Below are 17170 nucleotides of genomic sequence, written 5' to 3'. Positions count from 1 at the left end.
TGTTGTATGTGACATAAAATTAAATATAGGATACATAAAATCAGTAAAGACAAGAGACAAGCAAGACGTTAACATTTCTTCAATCCTTAGGTCCTGGCGTTTTCTTCTATCTAATCTGGCTACAGCTTTACATGGCGTGCTTTCCTTTCTGTGAAAGAATCTATTACCTCATCAAAGTTTGTCAAACATTTTGCTACATGAAAAACCAAAATGTCATTGTCTAAGACCGGAAAAGCTGTTAATAAAAATAGTAGCCAAGACTGGTTTGGTTTCTCGATTTGACATCTATTTCGTCACAGTCTGCTAGATAAAACAAAATAGGCCTTTCTAATATTTCAGCAACTGTAACACACACCAAATAAGTGAGACTGTTCTGGCAATAATGACCATTTTTATAACACGACAGAATATAGTTCACAAAGTACCAATGTTGTTTGTTGTTGTGGTCTTCAGTCCTGAGACTGGTTTGATGCAGCTCTCCATGCTACTATATCCTGTGCAAGCTTCTTCATCTCCCAGTACCTACTGCAACCTACATCCTTCTGAATCTGCTTAGTGTATTCATCTCTTGGTCTCCCTCTACAATTTTTACCTTCCACGCTACCCTCCAATACTAAATTGGTGATCCCTTGATGCCTCAGAACATGTCCTACCAACCGATCCCTTCTTCTGGTCAAGTTGTGCCACAAACTTCTCTTCTCCCCAATCCTATTCAATACTTCCTCATTAGTTATGTGATCTACCCATCTAATCTTCAACATTCTTCTGTAGCACCACATTTCAAAAGCTTCTATTCTCTTCTTGTCCAAACTATTTATCGTCCATGTTTCACTTCCATACATGGCTACACTCCATACAAATACTTTCAGAAATGACTTCCTGACACTTAAATCTATACTCGATGTTAACAAATTTCTCTTCTTCAGAAACGCTTTCCTTGCCATTGCCAGTCTACATTTTATATCCTCTCTACTTCGACCATCATCAGTTATTTTGCTCCCCAAATAGCAAAACTCCTTTACTACTTTAAGTGTCTCATTTCCTAATCTAATTCCCTCAGCATCACCCGACTTAATTCGACTACATTCCATTATCCTCGTTTTGCTTTTGTTGATGTTCATCTTATATCCTCCTTTCAAGACACTGTCCATTCCATTCAACTGCTCTTCCAAGTCCTTTGCTGTCTCTGACAGAATTACAATGTCATCGGCGAACCTCAAAGTTTTTATTTCTTCTCCACGGATTTTAATACCTACTCCGAATTTTTCTTTTGTTTCCTTTACTGCTTGCTCAATATACAGATTGAATAACATCGGGGAGAGGCTACAACCCTGTCTTACTCCCTTCCCAACCACTGCTTCCCTTTCATGTCCCTCGACTCTTATAACTGCCATCTGGTTTCTGTACAAATTGTAAATAGCCTCTCGCTCCCTGTATTTTACCCCTGCCACCTTTAGAATTTGAAAGAGAGTATTCCAGTCAACATTGTCAAAAGCTTTCTCTAAGTCTACAAATGCTAGAAACGTAGGTTTGCCTTTCCTTAATCTTTCTTCTAAGATAAGTCATAAGGTCAGTATTGCCTCACGTGTTCCAGTGTTTCTACGGAATCCAAACTGATCTTCCCCGAGGTCGGCTTCTACTAGTTTTTCCATTCTCCGGGTAGCATGTGGCTGCTTGTTGCTGCTGCTTACACAGCCAACAGCTACATTTCTGTAGCCAGAAGCAGGAGAAGGTACTACTCACACGTGACTCAACTGCACAAGCGCATGAGGCCGCTTGTGACTGCTCAAATGAATCTGATACAAACAGTTGTGACGTCACACTCATCGGAGGCAATTTCTTGTTATGAAGCATTGCATAGTCTTCGTAAAGTCTTTTGATGCATTTTGATGTTGGCTGACGCTTGTATGAGCACTTTTTTTTTATATAGCGCATTTCATTTGCAATTTAAATTTTATTTTTGTTTTATCTTTCATTCGTGTTTTATTGCTGCAGTATTATTCTGCAGTAGCGGGATACAATAATATTCTTTGTTAGAGTATCGGTTCTTACCAGTCAAAATTACAAAAATTTAGCTAAAACAATGAAAAATACCCAGAACTCTAAAAAATTCCCGGGTTTTTCCCGGTTTTCTCCCGGATAAAAAATGTCCCGGGTTTTCCCCGGATCTCCCGGGTTGTATACACCCTGATTATAGACAATATTTTACATCATTTAATACAGGAAAAGCTGTTACTTTCATGTCTCATTGGCAGCTGAATTTTTTACATGGACCATCAGAAAAGAAGAATCATTAAGCTGCACATAGTGGTCAGTAAAACCAGAAATTAATTTAGTCATGTCCTTAAAACCACCAATAATTATAGCTGTGTATCTTGTGGGGGAGTCAGCAGAAGAGGATGTGATATTCTGATACATACATTGTGACACATAAGCCACACTGTAAAATGTTCTATCTTACTTCTGAATATACAAACAGGCTGAGTGGCAAATTAATGATGATTGCTTTGAGTGCTCAACACAGGAGACACAAAGGTATTGCCAGGACTACTCCTGTGACTTCCGATAGGGCCACTCTTGCTCTCTACATACATAAACAGTCTGAAAGACAGGCCGAATAGCAATCTGTGACTGTTTGCTGCTGGTGCTGTGGTCAAGACAATGTTTATTCTAAGTGACTGTAGAAGCACAAGATGACTTGGACAGAATTTTTATTTGGAGTGATGAATGGAAATTTGCTCTAAGTGTGTAAAAGTTTAAATTAATGCAGATGAGTATAAAAACAATTCTCTAATGTTAAAATAAAGTATTGGTTGCATTATGCTTTGCAAAGTTATGTCAAGTACCTACATATAATGTTGCAAAGTGACAGGAAATTGAACAAGCATGTGATCTTGATTGTAGGGAAAGTGAATTCTCGACTACAGGTCATTGGGAGAATTTTAGGAAAGCATAACTCATCTACAAAGGAGACTGCATACAAAACACTTGTTTGACCTGTTCTTGAGTAATGCTTGAGTGTTTGGGATTCCTGAAGGGAAGAAGCCATTCTTTTCGCGAAAAACCATCAAGAAAATTCAGAGAACCAGCATTTCTGGTAGGCTGCAGAACAATCATCATAAAAAAAAACAATGTGAAGGTGTAATATGGAACTTTGTCAAAGTTAGGCCTTGGTCAAATTTTCTTTCATCAAATCTAGCACCTCCTCTTAGATTTGAATAAAAAAAGCATTTGTCAACTGTTACCTGCAAGGAAAAATATAACCGTTGGAGCTGATGGCCATTTAATGTAGCATTTATAAATATAAACATGTCCGCAAAATCCACGAGTACATGAAATGCTGGTGCATGCACAGTGAAGGAACTATAATGAAATATTTGATGACAGTGTAATAACCCCTTCTGCATTACGTCAAAGATCTATATAAAAGAAATAAGATAAATATTTCATCAAATTTCTTTGTCAAAGAAAATCTGATAGTGTAATACCTGCCAAACACACAAATAGAAAAAGTTACACACACACACACACACACACACACACACACACACACACACACACACACACACACACACAGAGAGTATACCTATACGAAAAGCTAACCTTTCACTTATAACACTGGTGGTCAAAAATTTTTTAATGTCTTTCTTTTCTTCCAAGGCTGTGATTAAGCAGTAATGTAACATAGCTCATTCTTGAGTAAAAGCACATTTAGTTTGAAAATAAAGCTTTCCTAACCACCATTTGCAATATTTTGCCACAACCTGTTGGAAAAGTAAGCAGTTGTGATGTCACATTGGTCAAAAGCAGTTTGTCATTATGAAGTAATGCATGTCTGGTACCAAGCGCGCGCGGGTTTCAAATCTGCGCCAGACGGCATGGACCTCGATTGCTAATAGAGGTCTCTTCAGCCATCGCACCATAAGCCGTGGCTGCGCATGCACTCCTGGCCCGCGTATAATGAGAGGGCACCATGGTGGAGCACGTAGTCCCAGCGGCCAATAGCAATGTATTCTATCGGGTATTTAAGCTGCTGCCCTTCGCTCAGCAGGCAGTCTGATATTCGCATTAGTCTATCGACTTCTTGCCTACAGACAGCATGTTTACTTGGTTTCCGTGAATGACTGGACATTGGGGATTTGTGAGGTTTTGCTTGTGACCCCGTTGCTGTTTGCATGTTGTTGGTCATGTCGGTCCTTCCCCGTTCGTTTTGTTTGTTCGCGGGCTGCTCCCAATTGGTCCCGCCGCGCTTTCATTCTCGGCAATAACTACGACTGGAATGGTCACGGTTACAACAGCATAGTCTTTGTCCTACGACCTTCGACACATTTTGCTGTTGGTAGATGCTTATGTGTGCACTGTGTTTTGTTGTAAATGTTGCGTTAAGTTCTTATCAGTAAATTACAAAAATTTAACTGAAAATTAAAACAATCCCAGTTTTTTACAGTTGAAAAAATTTCCAAATTTTTCCCATGTGTCCTGGCTGTGCTGGGGTGTATATACCCTGAATAAGTGGTGTGACGCAGAAGAGACAGTGTAAGTGGTACTGGACTGGCTTGAGGCATCTGGTAATGAGACAGTTCAATTCATGGTCACATTAATGTATACATTAATGTATATATCAAAATAATTAGTAACGAAGTGATCAAAGACAATTTATTTCCTTAAATGGGTTGAGGCACTTACTTCCCTTCTTCAGAAGGTTATAACTATTGCATTATTTGCGAGTGTCAAAAATAATATGCATGCAGCATATTGCTGTGGTCATGTGGTTCATAGGGCCTGTACAAAAATGATATAGAGAAGCCATACAACAACTGCAGACATCATGCCAGAACTGGAAATGTGCAGCTGGAAGCTCCCATTTTGGAATGATGTCTGCACTTGTTGCATGGCTTCTTTATACCATTTTTGTACACACACTATGAACCACATGACCATAGCAATATGCTGAATGCATATTATTGTTGACAGTCACAAATAATGTGATACTTATAACTTTTTGAAGAAGGGCACTAAGTGCCTCAAACCAGTTAAGGAAATAAAACTTCTGTTAGGCAACTGGTTGCTGATTATTTCAATATATACATTGACATGGTTCACGTAGGATGATACCACGCAGGAACAGCACTCTTGGTACTCTGCTTCTCTAGTGTGTCAAGGCTGATGTCCCAAGCAGTTTGACAGTACACTTTTTCGCAAGGTAATTTATGTTACCCTATTTGTTTCTTGTCTCTCAGCAGTGTTGCCTCAATGTAACAGATATGACAGAGGCCGTTGCAAGACGTTTTGAAGTTGTGTAACATGTCATGATTTTTTTAAAGCATCCTATTTACTTCAAAATTGTGCAGGTGATATGCACACAATTGAATCTGATTCATCATGCGTCTGGAAGTTCTCAAGTACTATTTCTAAAGTTCACCTATAGTTACGATTCCATTCCATTTCTTCAAAATATCTATCTTGTGCAGCTAGGGGTGTCATATCCCCCTCTCATGTCTTTCCTCCTGGAGAAGCCAAAAACAAACTACAATAACAGTTCATTGTATAGTTGCATAAAAAGTAGAGATTACTGCTCCCCTTGCTTGCCAGAAAAGATAGGGAGAGAGAGAGAGAGAGCAATATTCTGGCTCTGGAGAAGAAGAATGACAGTCCAAAAGCCTGCGCAACCAGTCAACAGTACCTAAATGTACCTGTCTGCCACTTATTACCTTATTTTGAAGGGAAGTAGTGGCATGTCCTTTCAGTCATGGTTTATTTTCAACCAGCACTTTCCTTCATTGCAATTGCTTATTAACATAATCATCATGTTGACTGGAATACTCTCTTTCAAATTCTAAAGGTGGCAGGGGTAAAATACAGGGAGTGAAAGGCTATTTACAATTTGTACAGAAACCAGATGGGAGTGATAGTCTATTGCACATGTTATTCAATCTGTACATTGGACAACCAGTAAAGGAAAAGAAAGAAAAATTTGGAGTAGGAATTAAGGTCCAGGGAGAATAAATAAAGGACTTCGAGGTTTTCTGATGACATTGTAATTCTGTCAGACACACCAATGGAATTGGAAGAGCAGTTAAATAGGGTGGATAGTGTATTGAAAAGGGGGTAGAAGATGAACATAAACAGAACCAAAACAAGGATAATGGAAGGTGGGGGAATTAAATAAGGTAACGCTGAAGGGATCAAATTAGGAAAGGAGACACTTAAAGTAGTTGAGTTTTGCTATTTGGGCAGCAAAATAACTGATGGTCAAAGCAAAGAGGATATAAAATGTAGACTGGCTTTGGCAAGGAAGGCCTTCCTGAAGAAGAGAAATTTGTTAACATTGAGTATAAACTTAAGGGTCAGGAAGTCTTTTCTGCAAGTATTTGTATAGAGTGTAGCCATGTATGGAAGTGAAACATAGATGATAAACAGTTGAGACAATATGAGAATAGAAGCATTTGAAATGTGGTGCTACAGAATAATGATGAAGATTAGATGGGTAGATCAGGTAACTAATGAGGAGGTACTGAATAGAACTGTCAGCAATTCGTGGCATAACCTGACTAGAAGAAGGGATCAGTTGGTAGGACACATTTTGAGGTATAAAGGGATAATCAATTTAGTGTTGGAGGGATGCATGGGGTGTAAAAATTGTAGAGGAAGACCAGGAGATGAGAATACAGTCAGCAGATTCAGAAGGATGTAGGTTGCAGCAGTTAGTCAAAGATGAAGAGGCTTGCACAGGATAGAGTAGCATCGAGAGCTGCACTAAACCCATCTCAGGGCTGAAGACGACGACAACAACAACAACAACAACAAAAAAAACAACAACAACAACAACAACAACAACCAATTCTTGCCCACAAGCAGGATATATAGAATTTATAGCAAGAATCAACATTTGAGCAAAACAAGCATAATGAAGACAAAGAACACATCCTGAGCTCCTAAAATAAGAATGAGCCATGTATATCCAAACTATGCATTACACGTCACTGATACTGACCTGGATAAAACAATTCTTTAAACAATAAAACTTAAAAAAACATGCACCTCAATTACATAAAGAAGAACAACTTTGTGTAGTAGTAAATCTGTATTTGTTTATTTCATACCTTTCTTACTATATCTCTGAAGGCAACAAGTTTCCCTGCCTCAGTGCCCACAAACAACAACTGCTGCTCCACAATATCTGCAGCCGTGTTTCTGGAGAGAAGGAGAGAGAAAATAACATAACCTATATTAACTCTGTAGTTTACATTTCAATGGAAGACAGTCATTGTTAAGAAATGTATTAAAAATAAAAAAAGTGTGAGGCATCTTCAGATGCAGCTTTACCTGTGCCCAATGGTGACAGAAACAAGTCCTTTCAGATTCTTGTGGGCCCAACGAGCAACATCTGGGGTGTGTGTTGCAGAGAAAAGTGCACGCCGCACATTTTCTGAATCACAGGCTCGGTAGATAACAGCTAGCTGGTCGCGGAAGCCATCTTCACTGGCCTCAAACAGCTTGTCTGATTCATCAATGACCAACCATTTAACACTGATAACAAATATATGTTTAGTGTAAAACATGTTTCAGTTCAATGAATCATGACAAAGTTATAAGCTACTCCAGTTAACCTTCAAATATGTTACATTAAATATATCTACTGAATTCATAAAAGAAATGTTTTGTTAGATTCAGTACAATACTTCTAAAATGTGGAGGAAACCAATGTAGTATTGCAATAAAAATTGTTCCCATAACTTACCTAAAGCTGACTGTTTGGGGAGCATAGAAACACACAACAGAAAATAGTATTTACACTAGCTTTTGAGTTCTTGCTCTTTCTCTAGTAGAAGTACACACAACCACAAAGACACCCAAACGCAGAGACCCATGACCGTGGAGAGACACTATTGATTATTGGTAGCAGTCGCCTATACAGATGAAGGTTGAAGGTGGGGAGGGGGTGAACTCATGGCAGCAGGAATGGTGAGGAAGATGGAGATGAGGATGGAGATAGTGAGGGAAGGGAGAAAGGGATAGGTGTGGGAAAAGGAGGGAGAGAGGAGGGAGGGAGAGAGGAGGTAGGGGGAGAGGGTGAGAGAAGGCAGTACGTAAGCTGGACGGGGAAGGGTGGTGTGATCAAAAGCGAGGGGGAGAACAGGTAAGGTGAGGTAGTGGGAAATTCGTCAGCAGAGATTTAGGCTAGGGAGACTGTGACAGTGCAGGATATGATGGAGAGAGAATTCCCATCTGTATAGTTCAGAAGAACAGTATGGTGCCATGCAACTAACACTGGCAGTACCACAGATAAATTTACAGATATGGTGGTGTCTCGAATACAGGCTAGGAGGTTATGGACAATAGTTTGGAGGTTTGGAAGACAAAATACCACAACTGCATTGGGTTTGTGGAGTTTAGAGAGTGGGTAAACAGTAGGAGTGCAGGGGGTTGCTGGTGACAAGAGGGAGATGGATTCAGATGTCAGGCTTTGCGTTGGACCTAAGGCCTCAAGGAGTGGCTGGTGATCATGTTGTACTTCTGAGATGGGATCATGGTTGCGAGGTTTGTATGCACAGGGGTCAGAAAGTTGGCAGGTACCTTCAGCAACTTACTACGATTCATGACCAATGTCGTTGTGTGTGTGGCCTGCTGGAAGGACAATAAGGTTTGGATTGATTGTCAGGTTACAGATAGTTGTGTGTTTCTTAGTGCGATGTTAGACTCATTGGGGAGGGATTTAGGACAGGAATGTGAGGCCAGGTTACAATTGAGGAATTCCTAACAAGGACAACTGGGTGAAATAGGAGGAGGATCAAGTCTGGAAAGAAATTGGAACTGTTTTAAACATGGTTCTATGTTGTGTTTTGGTTGATTGTTGTCAGTGGAGTGTGTAGCAAAATGTTTCCCCTGTAGAGAATGAGTAAAAGAAAGAAGATCCTGTAGCAGTCTGGCATGGGTGAACCTACTTTTAATGGCTAAAGGTGAGACCACTTAGGAGGCCAGAGTTTTGAAACAAAGGTTGACAATGATGTTACAGGGTTGATGTTTAGGAACAGTGTGTTTCATGGAGGGTGGAGGAAGTTTTTGGGGATGTGGAAGGCAGAATAAGTCAGAAGGCACAGTTGGGGAGCTATGAGATATTGGCAGGGGGTTTAGATCAGGGTGCCTTGCTGAATTACCCAATCTTTCACATTCTCACTCTTCTCATCACCCAGTATCACCCTGGCCACATTCTTCACCAGGGCTTTGACTACCTCTCATCGTGTCTTGAGATGGGTGGGCATCCTACCTAAAATCCTACCCACAGCACCCAAAGCTGTATTCCATCACCCACCAAACCTACAGGATATCCTTTTCCAATTCTATTCCAATCCTGCTCCCAATTGTGCACCCATGGGGCATTCCCTTGTGGTCAACGCAAGTTAAAGACCTTCCCATAAACTCACCCACTACCTCCAGTCATTTCCTAACGTATAGAAGAGAGGGCCATATGTGAAAGCAGCCATATTGTATATCAGCTAAGCTGCAATTACTGTGCAGCATTTTATGTAGGCGTCACAAGTAACTGACTTACTACTACCACGAACTGCCACTGCCAAACCGTGGCATACTGCAAACTTTATCATCCAGTTGCCCGAAATGCAGCACACTGCACTACAAATAAATTCAACAGCTGCTGCACTAAATGAGCCATTTACATATTCCTTTCTAGCGCTAGTTTCTCTGAACTATGCAGGTGAGAATTTGAACTATGCAGGTGAGAATTTGAACTATGCAGGTGAGAATTTGAACTATGCAGGTAAGAATTCTCTCTCTAGCACATTACGCACTCTCGCAACCCCACCGGCCTATACCTCTGTTAAGCTGTTTCCCACTGTGTCATCTTACTACTCCCTTCTGTCTTCTGTCCATACCACTCCTTCCCCATCCACATCAAGTACAGCCTTCTCTCATCAGAGTCCCCCCACCCCTCCCCATGCAAGCATTCTCTCTCAGCTCTATCTCTCCACTTCTCTTTCTTCCCTTTTTTCCACCACTCTCCCTTTCTCTCTCCCCTCCCTGTCTCCCTTCTCATCTCCACCTTCCCTCCTCTCTTCCCCTCTCTCTACCTCTTACATTCTCTAATCTCTGAATTCCTTTCATCTTATTGTGCAGCCACTTAGTCATCTGTCAAAATTCCTGCCTCACACTAACTCGCTGCCCCCTTCTTGCCTGTCACATCCTTCCCTACCCCCTTCCCACCTCTATCTGCGCAGACACCTACTGTCGATAATGTACAGCCAGTCTCGTCACAGCCGCAGGTTTGTGTGTTTGGGTCTCTGTGTGGTTGGCTGTGTGAATGTGTCTACTTCTAGAAGAGAAAAGGCAAAAAACTAGTGTAAATACTTTTTCCCGTTGTGTATTCCTATGTACCACACGTCAGTCAGCTATAGGTGAGAAGCTGGCTTTCCTTTATTTTACCTGTTATTCCATCCAGGAATTTCCATTGCTGTTATGCTCCCCATAACTTATATGATACAGAATGAATGTTGTTTTAAAACTAAGAACATGACGCCCTCTGTTGCAAAAGAATATTTTTTATAAATCGCTATTACCTAAGCAAAATAAAACTCATTTGACAATAAAAAATTTACAACCTAACACAAGAAACTGCAACTTACTTAGCAAAAATCAAACTTTCCTTCTCATAATATTGTAAACTTACTTAGCAAGTGAGATAACAGGAGGATCTTGCTGCAGCAAATACACTAGCCGATTTGGTGTAGTGATAAGTATATCTGCAACACAGAATGGTGTGTGTGAAAGATGATTTACATAAAATTTAGTTCAAAAGGAAAAAGTGAAAATAAGCATAAATTGACAATGTTAAGGAAAATTACCATGTCTTAGCACATAATATACACATATAAAAATAAAGTTGTTACAGACTATTGGAGAAACTGACAGTTCTGAAATAATCCACAAATGGCAATAATTCAAACACAAGTGAGAAATGTGGGGGAGGCAAGACTGGAATTACAGAACTGAGCAACGAACCATCTCCCTACAACAGATTCTCTTGAGTCAAAGTTACTCTCTTTTCTAATTCTTATCTCCTTCCTTCCCCAGTTGAAGCAGTCTGTAGAAAACTCTTCATGATTTTCCAGCAGATCTGTTGAATACACAGCTCAAGGGTCTGTAACCAAGTTACATGAAATTCGCAGAATCAAAGAATGCAGCATTTTTTCACTCGAGCTTTTATTTATTTAAACTTTTCCTTCATTTCACAAATAGTTGCTGCTTCTTGAAGCCATTACACAGTGATCAACTGTGTAGATAAGTACACTACATTACTGCTGATCACAGGATGATGCTTTTAAAAAGCTTACACTAGTTGTGAAATGAAGGAAAAGTTTAAATAAATTGCAGCCCGAGTGAAAAAATTGCACATTCCTTTAATAAGTTTATGGCTTGGGTAACCTCTGTGAAGAAGACATAATACCACAAAATGTCTTTGAGGCTACTGCTTCGCATCGTTAGGCAGTTACTGCCTGGTTACTGCTGCCAACACCTGTACTGTCTTTTTATGGAGGCTTTTTTCATGACTGTGTTGCTTCTAGATGGACGACTGCATCATGTCCTATCACACGGTCCTGTAAGGATTAAACAGGATATTATCTTCTTGTATACGAAGCAGTGTCCTATGACAAGCAGTGTCCTGTGATAAGGCAATATTCCACAGCTTTATCTGGATGGCCCAGGCATATATGATGACAGTGTCCATCACATCGATATTGAGGCATACAGCATGTCAAGTCAAGGTAAGACATTTCACACAAAAACACACACACACACACACACACACACACACACACACACACACACACACACACACACACACTCTCTCTACGTATCTGTTTCCTGAGGGAGGTTGAGGTCGTCTAAGAAAGACCCAAATTCCTTGGTGTCACGGGGTGATGAAGGATACATTTAATATTATTCTGTTGAAGACTCCTCCAATTATTGCAGAAATACCACCAACACAAGGCAAGAAATATGTGACAATGGGTGAGTCCTTTCTTCCATTTTGTTCGACTGGCTGGACTAATTTTTTGTCGAATTAGTCTTTGTCTCATGTTCTCAGATGTTGAATCACATTGAGAAGGCTGTCGGGATTGGTCATGAATGTGCTCTGTGAAGCAATGTCCACAATAAATCTCCACATTGTGTAGAGTTGTAACCAACTTATAGCCTCCAAATGCAAATTGGTGCGAGTCGGCGTGCAGCACATGCTATGCCCCAGCATTCCTTTGACTTTCCTTTCTACCGACACTTCTGGGAATGGTAATGTACCATTTTTCCCGACATCCATCACAAACTGGCCATTTGGACTGACTGTAGATACTGAAGAAACATGGGTAATCTTTCTTTTCTATGAGGCCACACCACAAATGTATCCTTCATGTGCTGCCAAAAGTAGAAAGGTTTTAAGTCCGCCAACTGTAGTGCTTTCTCTTCAAAGTGTATAATAAAATATATAGCCATCACGGGTGACAGAGGACTTCCATGTTGACGCTGTCTACTTGCTCAAAGTACACATCATCAAATAAAGGCAGGTTGAAGTGAGCATGTTTAAAAAGCACCATAATGTCCTCCTCAAACTTGCTGCCAATGAGTAATAAAGAGTCCTGTAAAGGAATTTTGTAAATAAAGATACAATGTCAAAACAAAGAGAACCAATGGTTGCAGTATTAACTGCTTTAGGTGGCCTATAGAGTCTTACGAGTTCCCGATGTGGTCATTGGATTTGGCTCTGAATGGTCCAGTGAGTGATGCAAGACATTTAGCTACAATGTAGGTCAGGCCTGACCAAGATTTGCAGTCCCGGAACATGCTCATGTTGCGCAAGTGTGACTGAGTCTGCTCAGAGCTCCGGATACTCCCATCACTGTGCTATTTTGAGAAAGTGTGCGAGTGAGATGGCCATATGCTGAAGGCTCACATATGGGGAACTTAGGAAGATGTGGTTGTGACACAGTGCAGTTACTTTTAAGAGTTGAATATTGCAGCATAATTTTATAATCAAGAGTTTATCAAGTGTTTAGTTTCAAGTTTTTATTTTTCTGTGAAGGAGTAAATTTTATTACTTGATTAAATAAGTACATTAGATAGTGCCAATAAGGTAAGCAGAACTACAAAAAGCTTTACATACAAGCATTTAACATTACACTGTGATGTTTATATTTTAGAATCTGTAATACTTCTGGAGCTATTGTTCACCATATAGCCAAACACTTGAGTTATGCAGAGTAAAGTCTGTTAAACCCGGATGGTGGCAGAACTTTGGCAGATTCACAGTAGTAAAAAAAAACGTTTGGGCAAATGTGTTGAAGTAAACATTGATATAACTTCAGTGGCTTGTCTGTGCAGTTGAGTATATTGCTCTTGGAGTGATATTTTATAATAGTCTTCTGAATTCCTGGTCTGGATAAAAAAGTTAATGAGCTGAATGCTATCTGTACATCTTTCACCTCAAGTTGGAATAACATTAGCAGCCAAAAGCAAGAATGGTCCAACAAATAAATCTAAATTTGTCTTCAGTTGTGCAATGTCTTGGAATCTCTTTGGTAACACATGATGAAATGCTTCATTTATTGACGTATAGTCAGTCATGTCTGGTCTGCAAATTACTGCCTTGAGTTAACAGGAAATGTCTCATGTCATTAATTTGAAGCTGATTTTTCCATAGACTTACTTTGTGTTTTATTGCATCAATCTCGTCTGACAATATTTGTTACCAAATTATTCTCTCCTTACATTAAGACACAAATGTATTCAAATAATTGGTGAAGTCAAATATAAAAATTTTGATAATACAAACTCAGTTTCTTCCCTAACTACCACTTCAGTAGAGACAGCACTCACTGTTGTTCATCAGAAAAGAAGTGCATCATATTGTCTTTGTAGTGGGCATTGTGATGATCCAGTAAATGCTTTTTTTTCCAGCTTATAATAGTGTGATGGCATATTAAGCACACTGTATGACATTTAAACGATACAAAAGGTAAGACTATTTCCATTTGACATTGAAAGATGTGGCTTTTCCACTCTTTTCCTTCTTATACAGGTATGCAATCATCACAGTATTCCCAAAGCAGAACACAAATCTGATTTAAGAAAACTATTATTGTCAGCAAACTGCCTTGCTACTACTTTGCACTGGTGGCAATTGGCTACAGCTTTCATTTTCCTCTTCCTTCTCATCCCTTAGCCACATTCATCACTGCGCTCAGAGCACTAGGGAAGCAGCTCGTGAAGTGCTATTTGGCAAGGCCTGATAGAGGGGCACGTCCTGTATTACTTACCATGGGGCAAAGGGGCATCTCATCATTGTGAATTTTTGGCACACCAAAGAGTCTTGGAGAAACAGCAACCTGTTCATGCAAATTCTTAATGATATTGAATGGAAGTGAAATCTTCTTTAGAAGGGTCTCGGTTTCCCTCTGGATCTTGCCATTCAGGTAATTGTTTAACGTACAGTACGCAGGACTGTTAAATAATTTAAACAGCTTGCAATTACAATCAGTATGTGAAACAACAACATGGGCATTGTCAGAAGAGACCTCAACAGATACAACATAACATTTTTCTTCTGTTCACCTGTGAGCCTAAGGGAATTGTTGGATTCTGTCAAAGACAGCCTTGGCCTCAGGAAATAAGGCACTTATGTGACTCTGTGTGACTGTGGCATGTCATACATTGGCCGGACATACTGTGTGATGTAAGACTGTTGTGATGTCACACACAAATTCCTAGGCCAACCAGACAAATCTAAAATAGCAAAGCATTTCCTCATCGAATGATGTATCAGAAGACAATATGATATCCTCAGTTTCATCCTTCTTGTATCGTGTGTTAAAGGATGAAGTACATAACCCTGGGGCAAGTAATCTTACACACACACCAAAAAAAAGTTTTGCATCAACCCGGTTCCCAGAACTCCCGAAGATAGAAGTTGACTCTGGATATTGTATCACAGACACAGTCCCTTTGACTGTTCACAGATGTCACTAAACCCGTCCAAAGATGTAAACAACCATGCATGAGCAGCGACTATTAGACGGAGGGGTCCAACAGCCGATCAGTTGCACTCATTACACCAGGAAGAAGGTTCACGGCTTGTGTTGTCTGTAGTTCAGTCATGCTTAGACGGTCAATACCGTGGTTCGATCGCGTCCACATTGTTACTTTGTGCCAGGAAGGGCTCTCAGCATCCAGTGTCCCGGTGGCTTGGAGTGAACCAAAGTGATGTTGTTCGGATGTGGACGAGATACAGAGAGACAGGAACTGTAGATGACATGCCTTGCTCAGGCCGCCCAAGGACTGCTACTGCAGTGGATGATCGCTACCTATGGATTATGGCTTGGAGAAACCCTGACAGCAACACCAACATGTTGAATAATGCTTTTTGTGCAGCCACAGGACGTTGTGTAACAACTCACATTGTGTGCAATAGGCTCCATGATACGCAACTTCACTCCCAATGTTTATGGCGAGGTCCATCTTTGCAACCAAGACACAATGCAGCGCAGTACAGATGGGCCCAACAACATGACAAATGGACCGCTCAGGATTGGCAACATATTCTCTTCACCGATGAGTGTCGCATATGCCTTCAACCAGACAATTGTCGGAGATGTGTTTGGAGGCAACCTGGTCAGGCTGAATGCCTTAGACACACTGTCCAGTGAGTGCAGCAAGGTGGAGGTTCCTTGCTGTTTTGGGGTGGCATTATGTGGGGTTGATGTACGCTGGTGGTGATCATGGAAGGTGTCATAATGGCTGTATGAAAGGTGAATGCCATCCTCCGACCGATAGTGCAACCATATCGGCAGCATATTAGTGAGGCATTTGTCTTCACGGACGACAATTCACACCCCCATCATGCACTTCTTGTGAATGACTTCCTTTAGGATAATGACATCACTCGACTAGAGTGGCCAGCATGTTCTTCAGACATGAACCCTATCAAACATGCCTGGGATAGATTGAAGAGGGCTGTTTATGGATGATGTGACCCACCAGCCACTCTGAGGGATCTATGGTGAATCGCCATTGAGCAGTAGGACAATCTGGGCCAACAGTCCCTTGACGAACTTGTGGATAGTATGCCACGACGAATACAGGCATGCAAGAGGAAGTGCTACTGGGTATTAGAGATACCGGTGTGTACAGCAATCTGGACCACCACCTCAGAAGGTCTCGCTGAATGGTGGTACAGCACACAATGTGTGGTTTTCATGAGCAATAAAAAGGGCAGAAATGATGTTTATGTTGATCTCTATTCCAATTTTCTGTACAAGCTCCGGAACTCTCGGAACCAAGGTGATGCAAAACGTTTTTTGATGTGTGTAAATATGAAGTCTCAATTCCAGCTAAGTACAGTGCCTTTTTTATAAAATACATAGTGGAAGATCCACTTGGCTGGCAATCTCAGTTTGGCTTCTGACCACAGGGATGTGCAGCAGCAGCAGCAGCAGCAGCAGCACCAGCACCAGCACCAGCACCACCACCACCACCACCAGTGAGCTGATACACATGCAGACTGCCACTGCTTGGGTCCCGGTAGGGGGCTCTGGATGCAGTACTGCCCTCCATCTTAGTCAGTATGCAATACTCCTTGCAGTAGCATTGTACAACAGTATTTTTTAGTTTTCAGCAACTAAATTTCACTATCAGCTACATTAAATCATTTAAATGATCATTACCTGTGTGTGTCGCATCTGCTTTTGTAGAAACACTGATGCATTTTTGGGAGGTGAGAATAGCTGACAGCATCAGCACCTCCACCTGCCTCCCCTATGTGAAATGTCGAGTTATATTGTGTGAAGAGTAAAATCAAATTATTCATTCTACTACAGTATCATTAAAAACTCTTGACTTTTGACTTTTGTCCTGAAAGGACTCTGAACAGTCCACCGGAAACCTGCTCCCCATCCCAAGTTCTGCCAAAAATTCAGCCATTGTGTCACCCGTTGACATGACGACATCTGGGGATGAGCCTCCACTGATCAGGCACAGGTACCATGGTATGTGGACTACAAAAAGGAAATTAAGAATTAATAGGTAATACTCTTCACTGTGTCTGTTTCCCTCAACAGTGACCTCACTTTTGTACTATAGTTGGGACTCTTTTTTTTACATCACACAT

At 40.7% G+C, this 17170-nt stretch overlaps 1 protein-coding gene across 6 annotated transcripts in view; it reads right to left on the bottom strand.

Moving 5' to 3' along the window:
• Positions 1-17170, bottom strand: part of LOC126100800 (probable ATP-dependent RNA helicase DDX52) — a 97870-nt gene that overhangs the window by 16460 nt on the left and 64240 nt on the right. For all 6 annotated transcript variants that reach the window (XM_049911426.1, XM_049911428.1, XM_049911429.1 and 3 more), the window contains exons 6-8: positions 10685-10757; positions 7327-7530; positions 7104-7194 (exon numbers count right to left, since the gene is read on the bottom strand). In XM_049911426.1, the coding sequence (XP_049767383.1) occupies positions 7104-7194; positions 7327-7530; positions 10685-10757 (368 nt within the window). The remainder of the gene's footprint in view (positions 1-7103; positions 7195-7326; positions 7531-10684; positions 10758-17170) is intronic.

The sequence above is a fragment of the Schistocerca cancellata genome, chromosome 9 (assembly GCF_023864275.1).
Source record: "Schistocerca cancellata isolate TAMUIC-IGC-003103 chromosome 9, iqSchCanc2.1, whole genome shotgun sequence".
NCBI classification, from domain to species: domain Eukaryota; kingdom Metazoa; phylum Arthropoda; class Insecta; order Orthoptera; family Acrididae; genus Schistocerca; species Schistocerca cancellata.
The sequence above is the reverse complement of the archived record's forward strand: the minus strand, read 5'-3'. Positions and strand labels throughout refer to the sequence as shown.